The sequence below is a fragment of the Anolis sagrei genome, chromosome 1 (genome assembly GCF_037176765.1).
Source record: "Anolis sagrei isolate rAnoSag1 chromosome 1, rAnoSag1.mat, whole genome shotgun sequence".
NCBI lineage: Eukaryota > Metazoa > Chordata > Lepidosauria > Squamata > Dactyloidae > Anolis > Anolis sagrei.
Window position 1 is genome coordinate 230,700,406 of NC_090021.1, and position 25,357 is coordinate 230,725,762.

Sequence of the window (25,357 nt, forward strand, 5' to 3'; positions counted from 1 at the left end):
GACCCTATGTATACTGTTTTAAAAAAAGAATTTAAAAAATCTAGGATGGTTGCAAAGCAGAAATTAAGATAGAGAGCAGCACAGGTAAAGGACAAAGTTGTGTAAGAATGGGTAGACATGATTTTCAGTGGCTAAATCTATGAAGTAAAATACTGTATTATCTTCTTTCCAGTAGAATTCTTGAAATTCTCCCAGGTATTGTGGCCACTGACTAGACTAAAGAATTTTGGCAGAGATTGCTCAAAACTAACTTGCCCTAGGTCTGGTTTATCTAACACACCAGTTTTCACTTACATATTATTTATTTATCTATTTATTTATTTTCAGTATTTATCTGCCATTTTTCTCACCCCTGGGGGGGACTCAAAGTGACTTACTTAGAAATAGTGGCAAAATTCAATGCCTTACCAATGCCTAAACCAAATTACAATCAACCTCATATAACTAAGCATAAAATCAATAGCACAATTCTTCAGAAGAAGAAACAAAAGGACATTTCAAACATGAAATATAAGAATTGAAACACCTAATAAAAACATTTAAATCACATGATCCAAGCACATCCAATGTTCAATGTATTGTTGAAGGCTTTCATGGCCGGAATCACTGGGTTGTTGTAGGTTTCTCCGGTCTACATGGCCATGTTCTGGAGGCATTTTTTTCTCTCCTGATGTTTTGCCTGCATCTATGGCAAGCATCCTCAGAGGTAGTGAGGTCACTACCTCACTACCTCTGAGGATGCTTGCCATAGATGCAGGCGAAACGTCAGGAGAAAAATTGCCTCCAGAACATGGCCATGTAGACCGGAGAAACCTACAACAACCCACATCCAATGTTGATTGTACATATTCCATATTTGCTTTACATATTCCATATTTACTTTGAGTAAATATACCGCAGTGCACCTGTGGAGGTTGTGCAAAATTCAACCCCTTCTCCTGATGGGTGAAGCATACTTGGTGGCGAATACACTATTTTGGAACTTCCACCCATTCCTTGGTTAATCACCAACTTGAACTTGAGCATATTAAAAGACTAAAAATATACAATGACTAAATTACAAAAAAACAGTTACAAACAATACAATTTCCTAAAAGCCTTCAGTTCTCAATACCTTTTGGAATTGGCTTCATCTTCTGTTGGAACAATACCAAAGAAGAAGCCATTCTAGCCTCACCACGCAGGGAATTCCAGAGTCTAGAGCAGCCACCAAGAAGGCCCTATTTTGTGTCCTCTTCTGCTGTTACCGGTGAAGGTGAAGAAGGGCCTCTCCAGAGGATCTCATAACCCAGGCAGACTCATGTGGTCTGGCAGATAACCTTGTCCCGGGTTGTATAATTGAATACATTATATAACTGGAACAAGAAATGATTAATCTTCTCTACTCCTGCTACAAATATTTGACCTTGCAGACCTTTTCTACACTATAGAATTTAATACTCCACCAGGTTTTTCGAATTCCTCCTCCTCTGTTCTTTACAGCTGATAAATCCCAAACCGAGAGGGGAAAATACCTATTCTTAGAACCTGGGAGCATGACCTTATGCTCATACAGTGTAGTATATTCCCTGCTATTATATAGACTCGGTACAGCAGCAAAATCTGTAAAATCATTGAATACTTTGAACCCCTGTGTAGCCTTGGAATGCCTCTGGTCACTCCTATGGATCTGTCAGTCTGTGTTGTACTGTCAAGTCTGCTCTAAGATATATTTGATGCCCAAGGCAGAGCAGCAGATTCCTTGCCTCTCTGCAGTAATGGCTGGGAACTCCCAAGCCAGGAGAGTAGTAAATCTACTCCAGATTTCAAGGAGGTATCCAAGGTGCTGAACATATCTGTGTGACTGGCTTAAGCATTTTGGATAGCTCCCTTACAGTTCAAATCAAACATAGAACAAAATGAATGCCTCCAGTCTGTCATTAAAACGGCCTCAACTGCTCAATTTCCAAGTGACAGGACCCAAAGCTAGGCAAGTAATTTTGTCATAGGTGAAAAATTAAACGTTTTCCCTTGACATTAATTCCAGTTGTGTCAGACTCTGGGGGTTGGTGCTCATCTCCATTTCTAAGTCAAATAGCAGTGTTGTCCATAGACAGCTCCAAGGTCATGTGGCCAGCATGACTTTATGGAGCATCGTTACCTTCCTGCCGGAGTGGTACCTATTAATCTGTTTACATTTGCATGTTTTCAAACTGGTAGGTTTGCAGAAGCTGGGGCTAACAGTGGGAGCTCACACAGTTCCCCAGATTTGAAAGTGACCTTTCAGTCAGCAAGTTCAGCAGATCAGCAGTTTAACCCACTACACCACTGGGGACTCCTTTTGTAATAGGAAGTAGAAAAAAATAGTTGTCTGTAATGAAACATCTATATAAATAAAAATGTAATGTTTGTTTGTGGGATTAACATAACTCAAAAACCACTGACACCAAATTTGGACACAATATACCTATCAGGCCAATGAGTGACCATCACTCATAAACACTGAAAAACACAGTGGAAAAAACTTAAAAAGCCAAAAAACAAAAATTATATTACAGCGTGTGTGCAAAACCATGTATATATACACAAATACACATATATTCACATATACAGAAATATACACACACACAAAGCTCATATACACAGACTGGGCCACAGCAATGCATGGCGGGCGACGGTTAGTATACAATAAGAATATTAAGAATTATTTATTGTTTTTCTGTGGCTGTAGGTTGTATTTCAGATTAATCCACCTCTGAGTATTCCTCACCTGAGAAAACCTTATGGAATGTGTTAGGTTGCTGTAAGTCAACAGGTGATTTGAAATCACATACATGCATACCTATACATATGACAGCACATGAGTGCATGCCTCATTCTGCTTAATGATAGGGCTGACTTCTAGCGAGCATTATCCATTTCTGTCAGTCCTGGCCCAATGACCTGGGCTGGTTATGGAAAGGCAAAGGGAAAGAGCCCAGTTGTCTCAATCATCTCTTGTTTGTGCTTCTGGCAGGGGAGTCGGACACACTGGTGGACGCCTCCATGAAGACCACTCCGACCTCAGTGCCAGGCCTGTCCCAGACAGATGAGCACTCCAGTTGGTCAGGGAGCCAGACCACGGTGTTGGAGAAGGATCCAGAGGCCGGCCCCACGGTGAGGGGACCCTACCTGCACCCCAGCATTCCAAGGCAAGCACCTGCCGAGGCCCGGCACCTGGGGGTGGAGCCGCTGGTACGGGCATCACGGGCGGAGCTGATTGGCGTGGCCCCGGGGTCCGAGGACAGCCTGTCTCTGGGGAGCGACCCCTACGGCAGCGCCTTCAGCCTGTACCGGGGCCGTGCCCTCTCCCTGCACGTGTAAGTAGCCATGGGGCGGTGGAGTGGGGTGCAGGGGCCATTGTGCTGGGACCATCATTTCTCCCTAAAATCCTCTCCAGTCATGATCCCCACAGACCCCTGTACTCTTTGAGTCTTTGGTTCCAACACACCACTAAATCCCTCCTGAGCCCCTCCATCATAACCTTGACCCTTGCTGTCATAGCATACTCCATCCAAAGCCCCTTCTGCACCCAGCCCTTTGAAACCAGCCCCACTATCCTTCCATTGCCTCCTTTGCTGCCTTCTTTTGTTGCACTCTTCTCCCTTTTGTCACTTCCACATCTTCCTGCCATCATTCTCGTAGGGCTTTGCTGGGCGGATGATAGTTTACAGAGGTATGTATCCATTCTACTCTGGCCCAGCCAAACCGGAGTCTCTTCTATCAATATAGGGAGCAGAATCCACCAATTCCTTTCACTCTGAAGATCGCTCTCTTTCTATGACTCTAAGCTTGGTTACACATGTCATGAGATGATAGGAAAGCCTTCACAGGCTGTCACTAACTCCAAACAGATAATGGTGCATTTTATTACAAGTGTATAGAGAGCAGGACAATTTTCTATCTGTTTGAATTCAAAAACCAACTACTCAAATTGGTGGCCCATTCTCAGTACCTCAAATACTCGTACAATATTTGTTTATTTAAATCAATGGAACATAGAAATGCTGTAAGTAAGCTAATATAACTAGCCTATATTAATCTGATAGGAAAATTGCATTTCAGTTTGAGACACAAGCTATCTAGGTTTGCTTGCAGGAAGGTAAGAGGGAGACAAGGTGCAAGATAACAAGGACCATTGTTCATCATAGATAGGGGCTATCCAGAATTCCAAAATTGTCCTCATAAAAGGCTGAGAGAAACATCTATGCTTTCTGATGATCGAATATGTACAAACTTTGTTGCATATACAAAATTATTCAAACATATTGTGTATAAAATTACTTTCAGGCTATGTCTACAAGCATTAGACATAACATTAGGAAGAACTTCCTGACTGTGGTGGAGGCTCCTTCTTTGGAGGCTTTTAAACAGAGGCTGGATGGCCATTTGTCGGGGTGCTTTGAATGCGATTTTCCTGCTTCTTGGCAGGGGGTTGGACTGGGTGGCCCACAAGGTCTCTCCCAACTCATGATTCTATGAGTATATGAAACATAAACTCTGTATTTATAGTGGGATCCTATCTCCAAGGTATCTCATTATGTACATATATGCAAATAGAGGTGTTTGAAAATCTGGAAAAAAATCCAAATTCCAAACCACATCTGATCCCAAGCAATTTGGATAAAGGGGATTCAACCTATATTTAAGACACAGTTGTTGGACTGTGGCTACCAGTTTGCACCAGTAGCAGTGCTTTTGCTACAGGCAATGCGGGTTTTTTGGTAGTTGAATGAAGATGTCTATTACTAGAAATGTCGCAAAGTAGTATAGGGGGGCAAACCTGTAAGACCTTTAGGAGAGATATAAAAAGCCATTCAGAGTCCCAGAGCCCTTCCTCGGAAACCATATTAAGGTTTCCTTCAGCTTCTGAGCCATTAAGTAGGTTCTGCCCACACATATTTTATTCTTTCTTCTCTGCAATAATGGAGAGCTTGACATCAGGAGTTTTACTTAAATGGAAAGCTGAGAGTCATCATGATCTGACAATGACAGCAAACCCCAGGCTGAATTGCAGAGGCAGGAAGACTGGTGAGGATCTAATGGAGGAGGTGCACAGAGCAATAGGAGGGTTGGGAGTCCCCTGGGGAACCAGCAATGCTTAGAGATACCCTCATCTCCCTCCTCCTCCTTCCTGAGTTTGATTTCCCCCCACCTTCTCCTCATGCTTATCATCAAAACTGCCTTGCTATTAATGAGCGAAGAAAAGGCTAATTTATATATGACTAAATATACATGTGTACAATTGTCGCTCTATGTGTGGGTGTGGAGATGTGTGCACATGCATGTGTGTGCTGCTGAACATGCAAACCCATTTCTTCTCAGGAACTGAGTTGGCTGGGGGATGAATGTGTGGGCCTGCTTATACACGCAGCTGAGTAAGTTATTTGTGCCTCTAAGAAGAAGCATGTTTGTGTGTGCTGTGCAGGTTGCAGCTCGATATACTCTCCTCTCCTTTTTCTGTTGCATTTTTGGCTGCACCAGGGTCTCCCCCATGTCGATCCCACCCTTGCCCTGTCCTTAGGTGAGGCCAACAGATACTAATTTATCACTGAACTACAGCCTGACTAACCCCCAGATTTCTTCCTCTGCCCTTGTGTGGCTCTTTAGAACAGTTCATTCATAAGGTAAGGCCTGCTGGATTCTGCCATCAAGAGAGGCTGCATTTTCTTGCATTTTGTGCAAAGAAACCTGGTTATCCATGCAGCCGTTCTTGGAAATATTTAACTGGAAGGAAACATAAGCCTTAGGTATGAGGCAACATCTATCAGTATGTAATTCAAACCAAAGTATGGCAGAGGGCAAAAAGTTTTAGGTGGAGCAAACTGCTCTTGGAGACTCACATAGCAAGTCAGGCTGTATGTTATAGGAAAGGCCAAAACAAATCAACCAACTTCTCCTTTGTGGAGTTTACAGAAACTCATACAGAGGACAGAAAGTCTGCTGGAGGAAACAGTTCTGTCCTGTGTCAAGGCTTTAGCTTGGGACTGAATAAATTCCCATGGATCATTTCCCCTCCTCCAGAAAGGAAAACATTCTCCCTCTTACATGGATAATTTATCCCTGGTGCCATTGTGGGCAGCTGTCTTCATGGCCATAGTTTATTGTCCCTCTAGGCCTCTTCTTCCTTGTGGTTCACTTACCTGGACTAGCCAGTCTCCCTTGCCTTAGCAAACCTTGCCATATCTCATTTTCCAACTGCAGCAGCCTTCCCCATGGTGGATACCGGAGGGATGAAGCCAACAGCAGCAGCAAAACCAGCACAGATACCCTCCACCCACCTGCACAGAAACCTCCTCTTCATCGCCCAGTGTCCCCTCGAGCAGGGCAGTGCCCAGTCCAGCCACCGGGAACCAGCCGGGGCCCCACACCACCTGTAGCTCCTCGCAGAAAGCTGCTGATGCCCCCTGAATTTTCAGATACAACATCAGAAGAATTTGATGAAAAGCTGAAGCGCTCCAAATCATCAGTCTACTCTCAGGCCGGCACAGGAGACTCACGGCCCCAGACCCCATTAAGCGAAGCCTCCAGCCGCGTGTCTGTCCTCCGCCCATCACCCAAACTGCCACGGTCAGGTTCCAAGATCTTTGACAAGCTCAAGTTCTTTGAGGAGCGGCGGAAAAGCCTGGAGCAGAATGAGAACCCCTTTGCAGGCCACACATGGCTGCCCTTACGCAAGACCCGCTCCTTTGACCAGCCTGGCTTGGATGATGCCAGCCCCTTCCTCTCTGCTGCCTCACATGAGGACCTCCAAGATGACATCCACTCAGAAGTGGGTGGTGTGGCGTTCCGGCGCCAGGCCTTCCACCAGAAGGCAGCTTCCTTGGATGAGCGTGGCCGCTTCTCCAATCGTGTGTATGACGTGGAGCATAAATTCACAGAGGAACTTGGCCGCATTAAGCGCACGGTGTCCCAGCAGCAGCTGCGCCGATCCCAAGAATTGTTCAGGTCTCCTTCTCCACGTGCTTCTGCTGAGCCACCTGCCCCCAAGGTTCCACCACCACGGAAACTCAAGCCGCTCAAGGCTTTGCCACGTGTGGAGAATACTCATGGTGTGCAGCAGTTGGTGTTGTCTAGTGTGGGGCTAGTAGGAGCCAGAGATGAGTCCAAGGGGACACAAAAGTCTCTGTTGAAGAGTGGAGCCATTGCAGAGCAGGCAGCTGAACAGAGCAGAAGTCAGAAGGAGAGTGAGATGAATGGACAGGACCTGAGGCGGAAGGTGGAACAGTTCCCACTGTCCCATGCGGCCCCATTAGGAAAAAGGGACCTACTGAGGTCTCCAGATGGGAACGAGTGTGTGGATGGAGGCTCTCTAAAGATGTCAAAAGGGACTCATGAGGCAAAGGGTTTGGGTGAAGTTCTGCCTACATGGAAACGGGAGTCTGGCCAAGAAGATGGACATTCCCTGGCCTGGGGTAGGACAGAACCCGGCACAGATAGAGGCAGGTCAGGGACCCATGCTGAGAGAAAGACTGGAAGAGTTACAGAGAAAAAGGACAATGCTCTGCAGTCTCAGGAAGGAAAGAGCGCACGGAGCAGGGGCAAAGGCCGACGGACCCGACGGACATCTCCTGAACCAGGTATGGAAAAAGGACTACTATGATCCCATGGAGAAAAACATGGCAAGGGGAAAATTCTAGATATAAGTGCTCCCTCTATAGTACCCTTTCCCCCAGGATAGGCTACATCCTTGAGATTCGGTCCAGTGCCTATTTAGGACTGAATGAGCTTATCAAGAAAGCTGGTAAATGCTCCAGTTCAGTCAAAGTTTGTTTTCCTCTACACTTCTGAAATACCATTTTCCTTCATTTATATTTTGGATATGATTTCCTTCCCAAATAGCCCAGTCAGTAAGTAATCATTAATTCACATGTACTGGCAGTCTGTCTACCAAGAGGTAACTGTATGTTTTTTGCCACTCAAGAGGGACTTAACCAAGTGGCAGCAGCCAAAGAATCCACTGTTGTAAAAGCTAGAAATAGAAATAGAAAAAGGATTTCAAGTATTAAGTTATAAGTTTAAGATGTAAAAATCACTCTCCTGAGGCATTGCTCCTGGTAACAGAACCAGTCCTAGACTTTCTGAGCTTTTCTGTGGAACATGGAGTCCAGCTTTAAGGCCATTCCGCCGCTCCTGGGTTTTCAGGCCGCTCAGTCTTCCAGCAGAAAAAAGACAATCCTGCAGCTTCCTTTTCTCCCTCTTTCTCTGCAGAATCTTCTGATGATTCCTACATCTCAGCAGGCGAGGACCCACTGGAGGCCCCCATCTTTGAGATCCCTATCCAGGATGCCACAATCATAGCTGGAACTGAGGTGCTGTTCAAATGTATCATCACAGGCAATCCTTCCCCAGAAGGCAAGTCTTTGCGGGGCCTAGATTTCAGAGTGGGTGTGTAGGATAAATGCTGTAGGTTAATGCACATATGTGTTCCCTGGACAGACTAGATTGAGATAGGCCATGGGTGGACTGTCTTGCTGATGCTTCCTTGATATCTCAGTCCCCTTCTACACAGCTGAATAAAATCCCACATGTTTTGCTTTGAACTGGAATATATGGCAGTGTGGACTCAGATAACCCAGTTCAAAGCAGATATTGTGGCATTTTCTGCCTTGATATTCTGGTATATAGGGCTGTGTGGAAGGAGCTTCAGTTTTTAAGGATTTTAGAAATTTCACCTCCAACCACAATAGTAATATAGCGATTCAGAGATTATGCTGATTAGTTTACATCATTGAGGTCTTCTTTTTTTTTTTTTTTTTTTTTTAGCTTCTGAACATGACTCATGGTCACCTGGCCAAACTTTTGTTACAGGAAAAACAAGGAGACAAACGCCTTTGTTGAAGGTTTTCATGGCCGGAATCACTGGGTTGTTGTTTTTCGGACTGTATGGGCATGTTCTAGAAGCATTCTCTCCTGACATTTTGCCTGCATCTGTGGCAGGCATCCTTAGAGGTAGTAAGGCAGTGAGGTAGTGACCTCACAACCTCTGAGGATGCCTGCCATAGATGCAGGCAAAATGTCAGGAGAGAATGCTTCTAGAACATGCCCATATAGCCCAAAAACCCTACAACAACCCAGAGACAAAGGCCATTTTATTTGACCTGCCTATTTTAGGTAGACAGTTATGTTTTTGCAGTGTATTTGATCTTGTCCCACTAAAATGTTGGATTCTGCCCTTTGGATTCAAACTTGAAATTTGGTCTGGGATTTCCTATTCAATTGAAAGTTTTCAAGGTGACCATGTTAGTATATATTGGAGCAAAACAGAAAAACAAAGCAAAACCCAATTACTAGAGCTTGAGCTGCACTGAGATATAATAACCTGCTATTTTTTCAACTCATGCTCTAATATTTTTTTTAAGCCCAAAGGTGTCCTGGGATGCTTTATTGTCCTGTGACAAAGTGTTCCCACACCTTGCATACCACATTTTGTTATTTGCAAAAGTTAACACTTTTAACCATTAAGTAGTACTGAAACCTTCTCCCCTCTTATGGCAGTGAAATATTGCCCCATATTATGACTGGGGGCGGGAAATAGCCATATCTATGAAAGGAATGTGTAGGTTGTCCTTTCCAGGGAATTCAGAAAAGGCAGCACTTACGTTTTCACACCCATCTGTTTCTAGCAGAACTGATAATCTTTGGCATTTGCAGAACTCTATGGCTAAAATGGGCAATTTTACTTGTGTGTGTGTGTGTGTGAGAGAGAGAGAGAGAGAGAGAGAGAGAGAGAGAGAGCATGAGTGGGGAAGTGTGATGTCTCCCCCACTCTGACTTCTCATGTCCACTCACATGTTTGCCACAGTGTCATGGCGAAAAGATGGCGTTCCCTTTCGGAGCAGCACCAACCGACCTATCAAAGCAGAGGGAGAACGCCACACCCTGCTGGTCAGGAATGTCCGTGTGGCTGATGCCGGCCTTTACACCGTCTGTGCCACCAACGAGGTGGGCGAAGCCTGCTCTAGTGCCATCTTGAATGTGCGGCCCGGTAAGGATATTATGGTGGTATGCTGGGACTAAAGCAAAGGTAGTTCACCCATGAAAGAACTGGTGTGAGGATCCAGTTTGGGTCCATAAAGCCAGGAATCTATGTAGCCTTATACAGTTAGGTCCCCACATTTGCTGGGGTTAGGGCCGCAGGACCCACCAAAATGAAAACATGTGAATAAAGACATTATAAACCCAATTTTCGTAGTTTCCAGCAGACCTCACAACAACTGAGGATGCCTGCCATAGATGCGGGTGAAACGTCAGGAGACAAGGCTTCTAGAACATGGCCACACAGCCCAAAAAACTTACAACAACCCAAAGACATTGCTTCTGTTTTTAAAAACTTGAGAGAACACCTCTGCAAATTTTTAGGTCTTCCAACAAGTTTCTCGAGTCCAAAACACCTGGAGGGCCCAAGTTTGCCCATGCTTGATCTATTCTGTCATATTAATGTGGTTTGACACTACTGCCATTGCTCAATACTATTCAATCATGGGAGTTATAGTTTGATGAAGCACCAGCACTATTTGACAAAAGGTTATAGGCCTTGTAAAACTATAACTCCCATGCTTCCATAGAACTCTCTAGGGCCTCCAGCATAATTGGAGGATGGTGACCATAGAGCCATGCTGAAGGACCCTAGAGCTTCCTGGAGAGAACATTTTAATTAAATCCATGAATAATCAAATCCACAAATGTCAAAACTGCAGATGTGGAGAGGCGACAATATATTTCCCTGCAGGCTTTGGTTTTGATGGTGCTAGGGGGACCCTCTCTGCCAGCTTATTGCTGCTCTTGCTGCTGCTGATGAAAGAGCCAGGAGGCTGCCTTTACCCTACAAGGCTTGGTTTAGACCAGGCTGTCTGGCTGACAAACAGCCAGCAGCTTCGACTGGAGGGAAGAAGAAGGGAGAGGCGGCCGGGCCAGCATGCAGAGGGCAGGGGCCAGCCTGCTTGGCCCCAAGGTGCCTCCTTTATCCCAGCTGCAGCTCACCCACTGGACTGGGACCAGCCCCGCATCCCTGGGGGCAGTGTGTAAGTTTCTGGGGGCTGCAAAGATGCAAATGAGGACATTTGTGGGTTGATCTGAAATGTGAGCCCCGGCGAGGAGGGGAGGGGTGTCCTGTCTGAAGTGCTTGTGAGGGAGGCAGCTGGCTTTTGTCTGGGCTCTGGCTTCTCCTTTCAGCCTTGCTTAGCTGGCTACTATTTGCTCACCAGTCTCGTCCATAGTGGATATGACCTTTGAAGGGGACTGTTTATGATCTTGAAGAGAAAAAAGAGGGGGACTGAGAGGGATAAGAGGGGGAAATGTTGGATCGAGGAGATGTCCACCCAAGCCCTGTGGTCGGGAGTGACTGACTCCTCCTCATGAGTGGTCCTCCTGGGCAGGTTTCCATGAAAGTAAGTTGCACTGCATTCAGTGAAGTAGTATCACAGGTAAGTTGGCCATAGCTTGGCAGGTGTGGTAGGAATGAGGACTCCAAAAAAAGAGGGGGGAGTGTGAGCTTGTTGTTGCTGCTTGATACAGTATAGGTGCATATACTCTGTAGAATTAACGTAGTCACTACTTTAAATGTCATTACTCAGTGCTACAGAACTATGGGAGTGTAGTCGTACAATACCTTCAGCATAAGGTTGCTTAGAGTTTTCTGGGCTGTATGACCATGTTCGAGAAGCATTCTCTCCTGACGTTTCGCTCACATCTATGGCAGGCATTCTCAGAGGTTGTGAGATATGTTGGAAACTAGGCAAGTGGGGTGTATATATCTGTGAAATGTCCAGGGTGGGAGAAAGAACTTCTTGAGGCAAATGTGACTGTTGCAATTGGCCACCGTGATTAGCATTGAATAGCCTTGCAGCTTCAAAGCCTGGCTGCTTCCTGCCTGGGGAATCCTTTGTTGGGAGGTGTTGGCTGGCCTTGATTGTTTCCTGTCTGTATTTCCCCTGTTTTTTGGGTGTTGCTTTTTATTTACTCTCCTGATTTTAATTTTTTAAAATAATATTGGTAGCCAGATTGTGTTCATTTTCATGGTTTCCTCATTTCTGTTCAAATTGTCCACATGCATGTGGATTTCGATGGTTTCTCTGTGTAGTCTGCCATTCAACTTGAGAAGTCAGCCATAGCAGAGCACCTGATGAACCAACCTGGACACAGCATATTACTTGAGAACACAGAAATGCTGGACCACTCTGACAACCACCATGTCAATCTACACAGAGGAGCCAAGGTGGTGAATTGCAACATTCACACTTGCCTCAAAAAGACAAGAGTTATTTTTCCAACCCTGGACATGCCACAGATATATAAACCTCACTTACCTAGTTTCCAGCAGACCTCACAACCTCTGAGGATGCCTGCCAGAGAAGTGGGCAAAATGTCAGGAGAGAATGCTTCTGGAACATGGGCGTACAGCCTGGAAAACTCATACCAACCCAGTTATTCTGAGCCATGAAAGCCTTCGACAACATCTTCAGTTTCCTCTGCCAAATAGTATTGGTGTCTCATCAAACTATACCTCTCATAGTTGCATAGCACTGAGCTGTGGCATTTAAAATTGTGTCAACCTGCATTAATCCAACAGTGTGTGTTCACCCTTTGCCCATCTGGTTAATTGTTAGTTTGTATTCATGTGCTGGAATGGCAAAAAGGAAGGGTTCTTTATGTATCGAGGCAGTATGATTGGCATTCCTTCAAGTCATTTCTGATCTATAGCTGAAAACGTGTGACTTCCTCAAGGTCACCCAATGGGTTTCCATGCTCAAAAGGGAATTCAAACCCTGATCTCCAGAGTCATAGACCAGCACTAAAGCCAGTACACATTGGTACCCCCTTTTAAAGGAGGTAATGGAGATGGTTTTACAAAGCCACCAGGAGTAGCTGACTTTTGTGTGTTAATCTGGGGCAGTGGTTCTCAACCTGTGGATCCCCAGATGTTTTGGCCTTCAACTCCCAGGCATCCTAACAGCTGGTAAATTGGCTGAGATTCCTGGGAGTTGTAGGCCAAAACATCTAGTGGCCCACAGGTTGAGAACCACCGCCTCATAGAAACTGGGGTTCTTCCTTTGGGTGCCACTATCCATCTGGACATTTTGGGTTGTAAGTTCCCAAAGCCATGACTTTTAACTGAATTTCTTTCTGGGCCTCACTCTTTACAGTATGGGCACGACTCAGAAAAGAAGGCTGCCATTTTGCATTGATTTAATGCTTAACTTTTGAATGGTTTTGCTGGGGATCAAGGAATTAGGGCAACTCAGGGAACAATAGGAGAGGCCCCAGGTTTTTCCTTCCATCCCACACAAGGTGGTTGTCCCCTTCCTACAACTGAGCTGGATGTCGTGCTTGAAAGACAAAACTATTTTGTCTGGCTCAGACAGGGCTTTGCCTGCCCACCTGCTTTGAGCAAAAAAACTAAAACCTTCAGTTTAGCTCTGGGGACGGCACAGGATCAGTATGCACATACATACACCATCTTCTTATAAACACCTCTTCAGCTTGAAGGGTAACATTATCATGGAAATTGTTACCTTTTAACAAGCTATTCTGCCTTTTCACAGCAAGCCCCCTCACCATGCATAATGGCCAAACTGTGATTGTTCTCACTCCTAAGGTCACCTTGGCCTCTTCCAAGGAGAGCAAGCCCAGACACTGCCTGTATGAAAAGGGAGCGATCACATTCAATCCTGGCACTGCCCAGTTCTTGCTGATTATCTCTTGTTTTGCGGATTATCTCAATGCTACTCTCATCCATTGGGGCAGCAGTGGTGCAACGGGTTAAACTGCTAAACTGCAGAACTTGCTGACCAGAAGGCCAGCAGTTTGAATTCATGGGACATCATTGTTAGCTCGAGCTTCTGCCAGCCTAGCAGTTTGAAAACATGCAAATGTGTGTAGATCAATAGGTACCACTTTGATGGGAAGGTAATGGCACTCCACGCAGTCATGCCGGCCACATGACTTTGGAGGCATCTATGGACAATGCCGGCTCTTTGGCTTAGAAATGGAGATGAGCACCACTGCCAGAGTCACACTTGACTAGACTTAATGTCAAGGGGAAACCTTTATCTTTGCCTTACCCTCATCCATTAATAGGTAATGCCCATGGAACTTGGCAGTGGCTTCTGAAACTGCAGTAGGGAAGGGGACTCATTGCTCTATTGTGTTTGCTGAATAGGACATCAACATTATTGTCAAATACAATAGGTCCCATAACAAAGACCATCAAATTATTTGCATTTACCATAAACAATGCACTATGTAAATTATATATACATGTTATAGAGATTGTATCTGATCAAACAATTTTGTTACTGGTGTGCTACCTTATTACAGCAGATATGCATTGGAAATTGTGTATTTAAAACAGCACTGTTGTAAACAGATTCCTGAAAAGTGGATGCTTGTTTATTGGTTAGCTTTATTATTAGTAATTATAATGTATTTATAGTCTGCCCTCTCTCCCCAAAGGGACAGGGTGGTTTATGAAAAATAACAAAAATGGCAAACATTCAATGCCCCAAAACAAGTAAACACTCAAGACAAAATATTAAATAAAGTAAATTCAATATAACTTATAAACAACCAAATCCAAGTGTTAAATTAAATAAACATAACAGGCAGAATGCAGAAACAGAAAAAATGCAAGTAGAAGGTATCGATTCGATGGCAAGGTAAAGGCACTCCATGCAGTCATGCCAGCCACATGACCTTGGAGGTGTCTATGGACAATGCCGGCTCTTCAGCTTAGAAATGGAGATGAGCACCACTCCCCAGAGTCAGACATGACTGGACTTAATGTCAGGGGACAACCTTTACCTTTTACAGACAGAAAGAGTCATACAGATTAATACCCAATACATTTAAACCATAATATAATATAACACATTAGCAAGTTGAGGCAAATATCCATTGTCAGGGCAGGAGTGTATGTCAGATATGCTAATCGTAATTATTGCATTTACTGTCACATTTCCTCTGATGGACTCAGGGCAATGTGCATATTCTTTCTCTTGATTTTTAAAAATTCAATACAGCATTTTTGAGGTGAGCTAAAATAGGAGAATGTGCCTTCATAAGCTTCAGGGTTGATGAAAAATTGGATGTAACTTTACTTCTGAACAGGCAGATGTCATACAGGGATTGATTTTGACAAATGCCTGAACTGATAAATTTCCTATGTAACGGAATTGGGCAACTTTTGAATCGTTTTGCTGGAGATCAAGGAATTAGGGCAAGATTGGCTTTTAATGGTGTAGCAACTGATCCTCCAAGTATATTCTTTAGTAGAACAGTCTTGGTTTTCATCCCATGCAGTGTTTCCGACCGTATAACTCTATATTAGCCTCTAGCTCCATTCAATAGAAGTGGAAAGGGTCTAATTGAGATAATATAATTCATGCTAGGTTTGGTACAGTGTCCTAATTGCAAATTAGGGCATAGCAGAATAGTCAAGAGGATAGAAAGAAGATTGGGACATTAGCTAGTGTGGGTAGGGATAGGTCATTTGAACTTGGAAGTAATGGGAAGAGACAATGAGAAACAAAACATGAGCTACTTTGGCCCCATCTCTTAGAGTCAGTGTTTACATTGCCAGGCCAGTCTTAAATCGATGCTCTTTAGACTTGTCAGCATGCATCATGTATCATTTTTCACCAAATCCTCATTACCCTAGTCTTTCAAAAAAATCAATTGGTTCTTATTTGATGTTGTTGTTTAAGATCAAAGAACTAATTGCTTTTGCTAGATATCTGGGGCATGTAGGGAGGGTTGAAATATCCACATAAATGCTTTAATATTATTTTATTTTTCTAAAAAATGTCAGTATAAATCAAACCTATCATGTTTCAACTAGTGTGAGTATTAAATATTTGAATATTTCAGCCAAGCCTAGCATTTTAAAATTTCATCTCCACCATGACTTCAGGCTGCATCTGTAACCTCCCCTTTGTTATCCCTCATTTTGGGAAGTAATGGTGTGACATGATTGCTACTTCCCCAGGGGTCCATCCTGTGCTGATCTAATTAACATCTCAGTTATGAATATCACACGGGAAAGAGCTGGCTATGTGGCTGCATCTCACATATAGAGTGGGATGTGGTCACGTGAAATTATTAACCATAATTTTCTGTATTGCAAGAAGAAAATGAATGGCATCTGCCTCCTAATCAGATGCTCTGCGGTCCTTTTTATGATTTAGTGATTATGTCTACAATTTTCAGAGGATCCAAGCTATCCTTATGCATGATTATGGTTATTAGGAAGGGCAGTATATGTTTCATAGAATGAGGGAAGATATTTCATTTGCCCATTTGCAAATAGTCTCTACAGATGATATAAGTCATACTTGAAATATTTCATTAGTGGTGCCATTTGGAAATACTATTCTCTAGCTGTTTGGAAAGAGCCAATATATTCCCATAGCTGTTTTATGTCATTCATATTTATGTTTCACATCAGTGCATTGTACTTTTTGAAAAAAGCAAAAAAGACACTTAAATTCTGGGAGAACAGAGCAGTGTGCTGGCTTATCATGTGGGAAGCTTCAGCTCCCAAATGTGAGGACATGAGGAGAAGCCTCCCACAAGGATGATAAAACATCAAAACATCCGGGCGTCCCCTGGGCAACGTCCTTGCAGATGGCCAATTCTCTCACACCAGATGCAACTTGGGGTTTCTCAAGTCCCTTCTAACACGAAAAAAATGTGGGAAGCTAGATTCTGTAATGTGCTCTGCTTGCCAGCTAAAATCTGTGGGCACAAGCACTCGTTACTTGGTGCCTTCTATCCTGGTGCTTTCCCACTTTGAGCTAGGGAACTTTGCCTTTATGCTTTGCTCTGCAGTCACTAATCCTTGCACTCTCTCACCTGCCTAGCTCCCCCAGAGAGCCACAGCCGATTAATGCCTCACCACGAGCTCACCAGCCCTGTCACATCCGACGAAGAGTATTTGAGTCCCTTGGAAGAGTTCCCAGAGTGCAGCACCCCTCGGCATGAACCTGTCATGAAAGTGCAGCCCCGGTCTGAAATTGCCCCAACTCCTGCACACGTAGGCATCAACTTCAAAGCTGCACCATCCTTTGAGGTGAGCAAAGGGATGAAGCCAAAGGTCAGCAAGGGGAAAGCAGCTTTGGTATACCAGAATAAGGAATTGTTCCCTTGAGTAGCTGTGGATTATTGATAGCAGACGCACTAGCCATTGGCTCAGCCACTGAGAAACAGAAAAATATGACAGGCAAGGTTTTCTTTGCCTAAGCTATTGCACCTACTTCTAATATCCCCAACCTCAAATATTCCTTGTCTAAAAATTTGTGAGCTGTGTATTACAGAAGATCTGCTTCCCTGTTCACTTTGTCAGTTGGCGTGAACTTGAGGTTGTCTCCTGCAGGTGACACTGAATGACCAAGTAGTACTGGAAGGACAGGATGTGGTCCTGCGCATTCGGGTGCAAGGGGAACCCAAACCAATTGTACACTGGTAAGTGGCCTGTGTTGTATAAATGGACTTGAAAAGTAAGCCCTCTTGTCTTGACATTCACATTGGCAGAGGTCAAATGGTGAGATGGTTCGGTTTCCCAGTCTAGCAAGTAAAAAGCACCTTCAGATGAGAAATCTGGGAATTGTTTAGATATTTAGAACAAAATTCAATATACCACAATGAACTAAAAAATTATAATGTGTAGGCTGGCAGAATAGTTTTTGAAAAGTCTTTGTGGAATTGGCAAAGCTAGTCTTTCATTATCAAGCCTACAGCCCCCAAAAGCATCAGATCCAATCTGATCTTGGAAGCTAAGCAAGGTCAGCCCTGGTTATTACTTGAACGAGAGAGCACATGCGAATACCAGGTACTACAGGCTATATTTCAGAGGAAGGAATTGGCAAGACTACCTCTGAGTATTCCTTGCCTAAAAGACCTAATAAATTCACAGGGTCCCTGTAGGCCAAACAGGCAACTTGAAGGCACATACATTCAAACAGTATTTCATTTCCTTGGTACTCTAGGTCCATATGGGAATGGTTAGTTTGCACTCAAGTACCAGAATGGAAAAGTGAAGGAGTTCCACCTCATTTATCCTCTAAAGCAGAGTTTTCCAAACTCTGTGTTACAACACCTTAGTGTATCAGCCACAGTGTGAAGGTGTGTCACGTGAATGTGACAAAAAGCCTCTGCATGTATATGAATAAGCAATGCATTTAAATATATATAAATGAAAGGGTTTTTTTTACATATATTGTGTCCCCATACATTTCATTATTACAATGTATGTGCATGTCCATATCTCTTATCAGGGGTTGGCTTAATTTTTAGTTTACTGGTAAAAGTGAATTACTGTGTTGTGAAATGATGCATGTCTAAAAGGGCATGTCACCAACATGAAACGTTTGTAAAGTTCTGCTCTGACGTAAGGCAGTTGTGGTGCTGTACCTTCAAGCCATTTCAGAATTATCTTGACCCTAAGATGAAACTAGATATCTATATGACAGAGTATACAGGAAATTGTATGTTGTTGTTGTTATTATTATTATTATTATTATTATTATAGAAACATCAATGTGCTGTAATGTAGTCAGTTTTTTATATACAAATCTTAAACTTATCTTTATTGTAGATAAATATATGTATTTACATACATGGGAGACATAAATCTCTTCTTAGTAAAGATCATTTAGAGGTCCATTGTATTTAGAGGATCTGTCTAGTAGTTCAAAAAGTCAATCTTGAATTACTTCGAGGACTGTTTGTTGTGTACCCACAACAAATGCCAAAACAAGGAAATACAACCCTGGATACCTTGTAGTAATCTTTTAGAACTCTTCTCTGACACTATGGCAATTCTTCATGTAACAAAAGATGCTCAAAAAAATTCAAGGTTCACTTTTTGAACTACTAGACAGATCCTGTCAATACAATGGACCTCTAAATTGTCTTTACTAAGAAGTGATTTATGTCTCCCATTTATGTAAATACGTATATTTACCTACAATAGAGATAAGTTTAAGATTTGTATTTGAATGTTGTGTATAAAAAAACTGACTACCTTACAGCACATTTGATGTTTCTATAATAACAATAACATATCATTTCTTGTATACTCTAAGGTGAACATATCACAAAGTTTTCTTGGCAAGATTTCTTCAGATGAGGTTTTCCATTGCCAGCCTCTGGGATTGAGAGTGTGTGACTTCCATTGTTAGACAGAGCCAAAGGTTAAAAAAAATCAGGTCAAATATACTATCTTAAAACTCCTGCCAATAACTAAGCCTAAAGAGAAGTATTCCAACCTTACAAAATGGAAAAAGAGAAACATACAGGCGCTGGGAAATGACCAAAATACGGTGTCATGAGAAGGGAAGGCATATTTTGGTACCAGATGAGTAAATCTGGGACCCCAGACTTATCTCAGTTCTTTTACTCTTAAGTACAATCATCCCTCAATTAGAAATAATATTGGCATCACACGACACAGACAGGTCTAGATGGGAGGGTGTAGCAAAGAATGGGATCTTTGCTCTCCCGAACTTACCTTTGTTATGCATGCTGCTGTTGAGGAAGAAAGTAAGATAGTTGCCAGTAGGAGGGCAGGACTGGGTGAGGTTGTAAGCATGACAGGCTTTCAGATCCTGTGGTTTGTCTTACAGGCTGAAAAACAGGCATCCGGTCAAGTATGGACGACACATTTCTGCTGTGGAAGAAGAGGATGGCTCTTTTTGCCTACATATTCACATGGCAGAGTGCACAGATGCTGGCTATTATGCCTGCAAGGCCATCAACGAGTATGGAACCAAGCAGTGTGAAGCCAAGCTCGATATACAAGGTACTTGGGGGAGCCACAGAGCATGAGGGTTTTAGTGCTTGCTTGCTATAGTATGACCCCGGAAGATTATGTTTGCATGTTTCCTCCTTTCATCACACGAGTTGCTCTCACCTGCCACAACCTCCTGGTTGCCAAACATCTCCCCACCAAAAGCCTGTGGCTCCGTGGCTGCTTGGTGGCCAAGTTTACCATAATGTAGCCACCTGCCACAGACGTTTCCCATAACTATTTTTCCCCCATTACGTTTAGGAGTGTTGGGACTCAGCTGTACCCATTTATTGTGTAACGTTCCTCCGGCCCCAACATTTAGGAGAAAGGTTGTGTATAAATAAAGTTTAAAAAATAATAATTGAAAACTGCAACTTGATATTCGGGAAGTCCAAACAAAATGGCTTCTGTGACTCACTTTGGCTACTTTCATGTTAAGGGGCAAAGGAGGCATAAGGAATAGATAACAGCAAGAAGAGAGCACAAGTGCCATTCATTATTATTATTTCTATAGGTAAAGGTAAAGGTTTCCCCTGACATTAAGTCTAGTTGTGTCTGACTGTGGGAGGTGGTGCTCATCTCCATTTCTGAGCCGAAGAGCCTCCCAGGTCATGTAGCCAGCATGACTGCACGGTAAGGCTTGCACTGGCCTGTTTTTATTTTATTTGTAGTATTTCTACTCTGGTGTGCAGCTGGAAAGGCTCTCAGGGCAGCTCGTGTGTCAAAAACAAAATACCACAGCCACTTGCTCTCAGCCTTATAGTCTAAACAAAAAATGTGAGCAAAAAACCCCTCAAAAAAAAAAAAACCCCGAATGGGGATAGAAAAGGAAAATATAAAAGTTGAAGCTCGTGTTATTTTGGTAAATTCTTAATATATTAGACAGGTTGAAATGGTCCATCTCAGGAGCACTATTCTTTCGGAACAATGATTTAATTTATTGTTGGATTTGGATTTCTTACATCAGATTCCAGACTGTCTTGGCCATGAACCCTCAAAGAATTGCACTTAGACGTTTGGTTGTTATAGATCTGGAAAAGAGGACAAAATGAAATATAGTAAGCATTTCTGCTTCCCTTTCATCCTAAATATTTGAGGGGTTTTTTTGGTTAAATAAAAAGCAATCTTGATTGGTACCCAAATAGCACCAGAGGTTGTGGGTGCTTCAACCATTCATTATCCAGCTATTTGTCCACTTAACATTTCACCTGTGTTTCTCCTGAGGGGAAACAGCCAAGCAGGACACCCCATTCCCAGTTCTCCTTTTCTCCCAGCTGCAGCTCCTAAGGTCGCGGCCACTTACCAACAAGTGTAATGGGGAAATATCACATTTATTTATGTATTTATTATTTGAACTTATATGCCACCACTCCCCTGGTGCTCGGAGCAGCTTACAAGAACAGGCTAAAATCGAACACAATTTAAAAACAATTTAAAACAATTTAAAAACAATCAGAGATCAAAGACCCGTCGAAATAGATATGTCTTACATGCCCTGCGGAAAGCTAATGAATCCCGCAAGGCACGGACTTCAGGTGGCAGAGTATTCCAGAGTGATGGTGCCACTGCTGTAAAGGCTCTGCGTCTGGTTGCTGTTAGACGCAAGGTCTTGACACATGTAGCTTGGCCTGCTGTTTATGCTTGACCCCCCACACAAAGTCTGGTCTGGTCTCCTTATCTTCTCTCTCTGCCTATTCCATGATACCCAAGACAGTAGTTTGTATCCTTTATTCAGTTCAGGTAGCCGGTATTAGGCAGGTGCTTTACATTGTGTTGTACCAAGTTTCATCTGTTACCTCAAGGAAGAAAACAACCTCCTTCCCTACATGAGGATCTCTTTATCATTCTCAAGCGGCCCAAACTATGGGAATGTGTAGCTCCTAGGTTTGCTCTGGTCACCTAATCCTGCCATATCTGGCATGAGCTTAAATTGGATGTATTGTACTGTGAAACTGGAGTGCAGTGGAAGGAGCCAAACCTATGTATAGTTTGTTATTGATGGCTGAGGGTGTATAACAAGGTTCTGGCTCTCCAGACATTTTGGATTTTAACTTTGAAAAGTTGCACCAGTATGATTATACAGCCCCAAAATATTTGGCGTGCCAAAGGTTCCCCAGTCGTGATATATTGTACTGGCTCACCACACCCTGGTGGCATATTTTGTCCTTTCCTGTACACCCAATTGATTGCTTCAGTTTTATTTTGTGTCTTTCCACTTTGACCAGCTTCCTTTGCTTTCTCTTTGTGTTGAATGGAAACCTCCTTTGATTGGCTCAAAGGGGATGGAGTACTAAGCTGCTTTGTAGCATAAAAAGTACCTGCAGGATCCATTCCTTCTATTGCTGGATCCACAGCACTTTACTAGACGAGAAGAAGAGTTTAACAGTTCCTGTGACAGGTTCTACCTAATTTCACTGGGTGGGGTGGGTAATATAATCATAGGGTCAGTGTCAGCCAAGTGTATCTGTGTTTATGTGCAAATGTGTTGGGATAATAGCTTTGCTTTGCCAGGCAATGTCTTTGCAACTTCGCTACGTACACCTTTTGCTTATACCGAGCATGTGTGAATGTCTCTGTGCTTTGCCTCTGTGTCCATCATGCTACACTAACCCTTCGCTTGCTGACTGTGTTTTTGTCTGTACAGGGGGAGTGAGCTAAGGTACTGCTGACCCCTGGGTCATTCTAGCCAGACATCTTGGGCAGTTGCCTCTGCTCCCAGCGTGACTGAACAAACCAGGCTGGCAAGGCTTGGCTCCTGCCCCCACCCACTGGATGGCCAGCGCCGAGACTCACCTGGACCCACAGGGCCTGGTTCCAGCTGGAGGAGTGGGACTCCAGGGGTGGGAGAGTAGTTTTGGGTTCCTTCTAGCTGTGTGAGCTGAACTAATTTATGGTATCTCCTTAGCACTTGGGCAGGAAGTCTTTATCCAATGGGTCTCCACATGATCTACTCTAGGGTATATAATTCCAGTGGTGGGCACCATGCCTGCCTACCAGGCATTACACCTCTAAGTGCTGATGGTGTGTAATCCTCATGCCAACATCCATTTCTGTCTGGCCTGAACTGTGGCCAACGTGTGGTGCTCTTTGTTTTCTCCGTGTGTCCATGTCTCCTTGCCCCTGTTTGCACAGTCCTGTTACCAGGGGCCTGGGGTAGAGCACCAACATTTCTTCTCCCTCCCTCTGCTCCCCTATAGAACCCATATATGAAAGGGAGGCACATATGGAAGGATCAGATCAGGTTTGAGCCCATGTAAGTCACTGTGGGCAGAAGGAACGTAGCTGAACATTGCAAGAGGCAGCATCCCTACTCACATGAAATCTTTGGACAGCACAAACCGACTTGCAAAAGGCCCTTTGCCCAGAGCAATGAGGATTGGGGTGGCTCAGGGAAATAATGGGAGCCCATTTAGACTTGGGTGGTCTGGGTTTATGGAGCATCTTGAATGGAGGAGGCCAAGGGTACAGTCTCTTACCACCATTGTGCCCTCTCTCTGGGAGGGTTTCACAGGGGCTGGGATACAGTGAACCCCTTTTTGTAGATGAAATAAAGTCTGTTTGTTTGGTAAAAGTGCTGTGTGGTTTGTTCCTGGCACAGATCCCTGTCTCCCTCTTCCCTGTGTCCCCTTCTTTCCCTCATATCCTGCTCTTGTGTTCTTCACAGTCCATCATTCTTTCATTCAGGTTTAATTTGCTTCTGAATATGGCTGCTTCCCTCTATCTATTTTTTTTATTTCCTGTTGCAATGGCTAATGGGTTGCCAGATTACTGTGTGAAAGTCATCCCAGATGAGACATATACCAGTAGTGCTTGAGCCTCTTCTTCTGAAGGAATAGGGAAAAACTAGTCTCATATTGTTACAGCATCAAAACTGAGTATATGCAGAAGTATTTGCCATAATTAGCCCTGATTGCTAGTTTCAACATGTGTGAAATTTAAACATGGGTGGGTTCACTAGAATTCTGAAATAATATACTCCTGCCAGAAAACTGGTTTAGTTCTTACAGCTTTACATCCTAGTTCATCACTAGAATCAAAGTGAATCAAAGTTTTCCACTTGTAGTGGTTTTGCGTATTTGTATTGTGTTAGAGAATGGAAGCATAAGTATATAAGTGCTTCTTAGGTTTTTTGCATCGTGGCTACCTAAGGTAATTTGTAGAGGAGATGACACCAGGTTCCCCTATGTTTCACACAGCTCTTGCTGAAATTCAAACCTCAGATCTATCATAGGAAACTGGACTATACTTGGTTCTTCTGTTAATTAAGTGCATTCCATGGGAATATTGACCGTGACCATAGCCAGAAATGTGTTGACAGTGCATACCTGCATCTCAAAAACAGTCAGTGTTAGTAAATGCAACTTTGCCCTACCTCCCATCAGCACATTGCATGACATTTAAAAAAGAAACTCAGGGAGGGAATGCCAGGCCTTGATCTCACTGACAATTACAGTCAACAAGATAATGCCCAGCTTGGCAATTTTACTAAGCCATAGATACCCATCACACGTTTTCCCCACCTTGTGCCCTGCATTCCTTCCTATTTTTGTTCCATTGCTCAGAGACACCTCTCTTTCTCTCTCTTTCCATTTCCTCCCCCTTCCCTTCCCCTTCCCTTCCCTCCCTTCCTTCTCCCCAGTGCACCCTGAGACCCAGTCCCTGGCCGTGCTGGCCCCCCTGCAGGACGTGGTGGTGGGGGCTGGGGATGCAGCTATCTTCGAGTGCCTGGTGACGGGCCCACCTGATGTGGATGTGGACTGGCTGTGGCGGGGGCGCCTGCTCCAGCCTGCCCTGCTTCAGTGCAAGATGCATTTCGACGGGCGCAAGTGCAAGCTGCTGCTTACCTCTGTGCATGAGGATGACAGTGGTGTCTACACATGCAAGCTAAGCACAGCCAAAGGTAAGGGGGAAGGAAGTGTTGCACTGACAGTAGTCCAGGAGGAAAAGGTGACACTGAGATAGAAATGCGAATACTTACAGTTAGGTTTGCCAACTTTTCAGCTTATCACTGTAGCTATAAGTTTAAAAGCAATTTGACAAAGGCAATGGCATCACTAGTGTGTTAACACTTGGTGTCACCCCATAGACCTCTCTGTACCAGGCCATACCACAATCATAGAATCATAGACGACACAATATTGTAGTTTATATACCACAAAATTTGACAAAATCAGCAGTTATAAAAAAATAGCAACAACAACAAAAAGTGTGCTTGTAGAGCATGCAGATTAAACCAAGTGCTTTGAAGCATCATTGTAATTGGATAATGACTGCTTTGACTGGATCACATGTACATTAGAGAGCTCAGAAAGTAAATTAGCATAGAGTTTTAGCCTGTATTGATACAGCATGTGGGGCTTGACATTTTAAACTCGCATAAATCATTGTACTGGTCAACAGGAATAAAATGGAGTTTACTTTTATTGCCCTGATGTTAAACAGATGCATTTGGGAACAAACTCCATATTGTTGCTGATATCCAACTCTAGTAACTACAATCCAAGTTTATACTCCAGCTACAGAAGCCAAGGGGGAAGAAATTGATATATTCTA

At 43.6% G+C, this 25,357-nt stretch overlaps 1 protein-coding gene across 3 annotated transcripts in view; it reads left to right on the plus strand.

Annotated features, from left to right (window-relative positions):
* Positions 1–25,357, plus strand: part of SPEG (striated muscle enriched protein kinase) — a 148,172-nt gene that overhangs the window by 64,821 nt on the left and 57,994 nt on the right. Inside the window, exons 3-10 of one of the 3 annotated variants that reach the window (XM_067460842.1) lie at positions 2,996–3,338; positions 6,226–7,598; positions 8,230–8,373; positions 9,824–10,006; positions 16,878–17,086; positions 17,390–17,478; positions 19,641–19,816; positions 24,444–24,704. In XM_067460842.1, the coding sequence (XP_067316943.1) occupies positions 2,996–3,338; positions 6,226–7,598; positions 8,230–8,373; positions 9,824–10,006; positions 16,878–17,086; positions 17,390–17,478; positions 19,641–19,816; positions 24,444–24,704 (2,778 nt within the window). Of the gene's footprint in view, positions 1–2,995; positions 3,339–6,222; positions 7,599–8,229; positions 8,374–9,823; positions 10,007–16,877; positions 17,087–17,389; positions 17,479–19,640; positions 19,817–24,443; positions 24,705–25,357 lie in introns of all 3 variants that reach the window. The other 2 variants (XM_060772894.2, XM_060772903.2) reach the window with 2 other exon arrangements.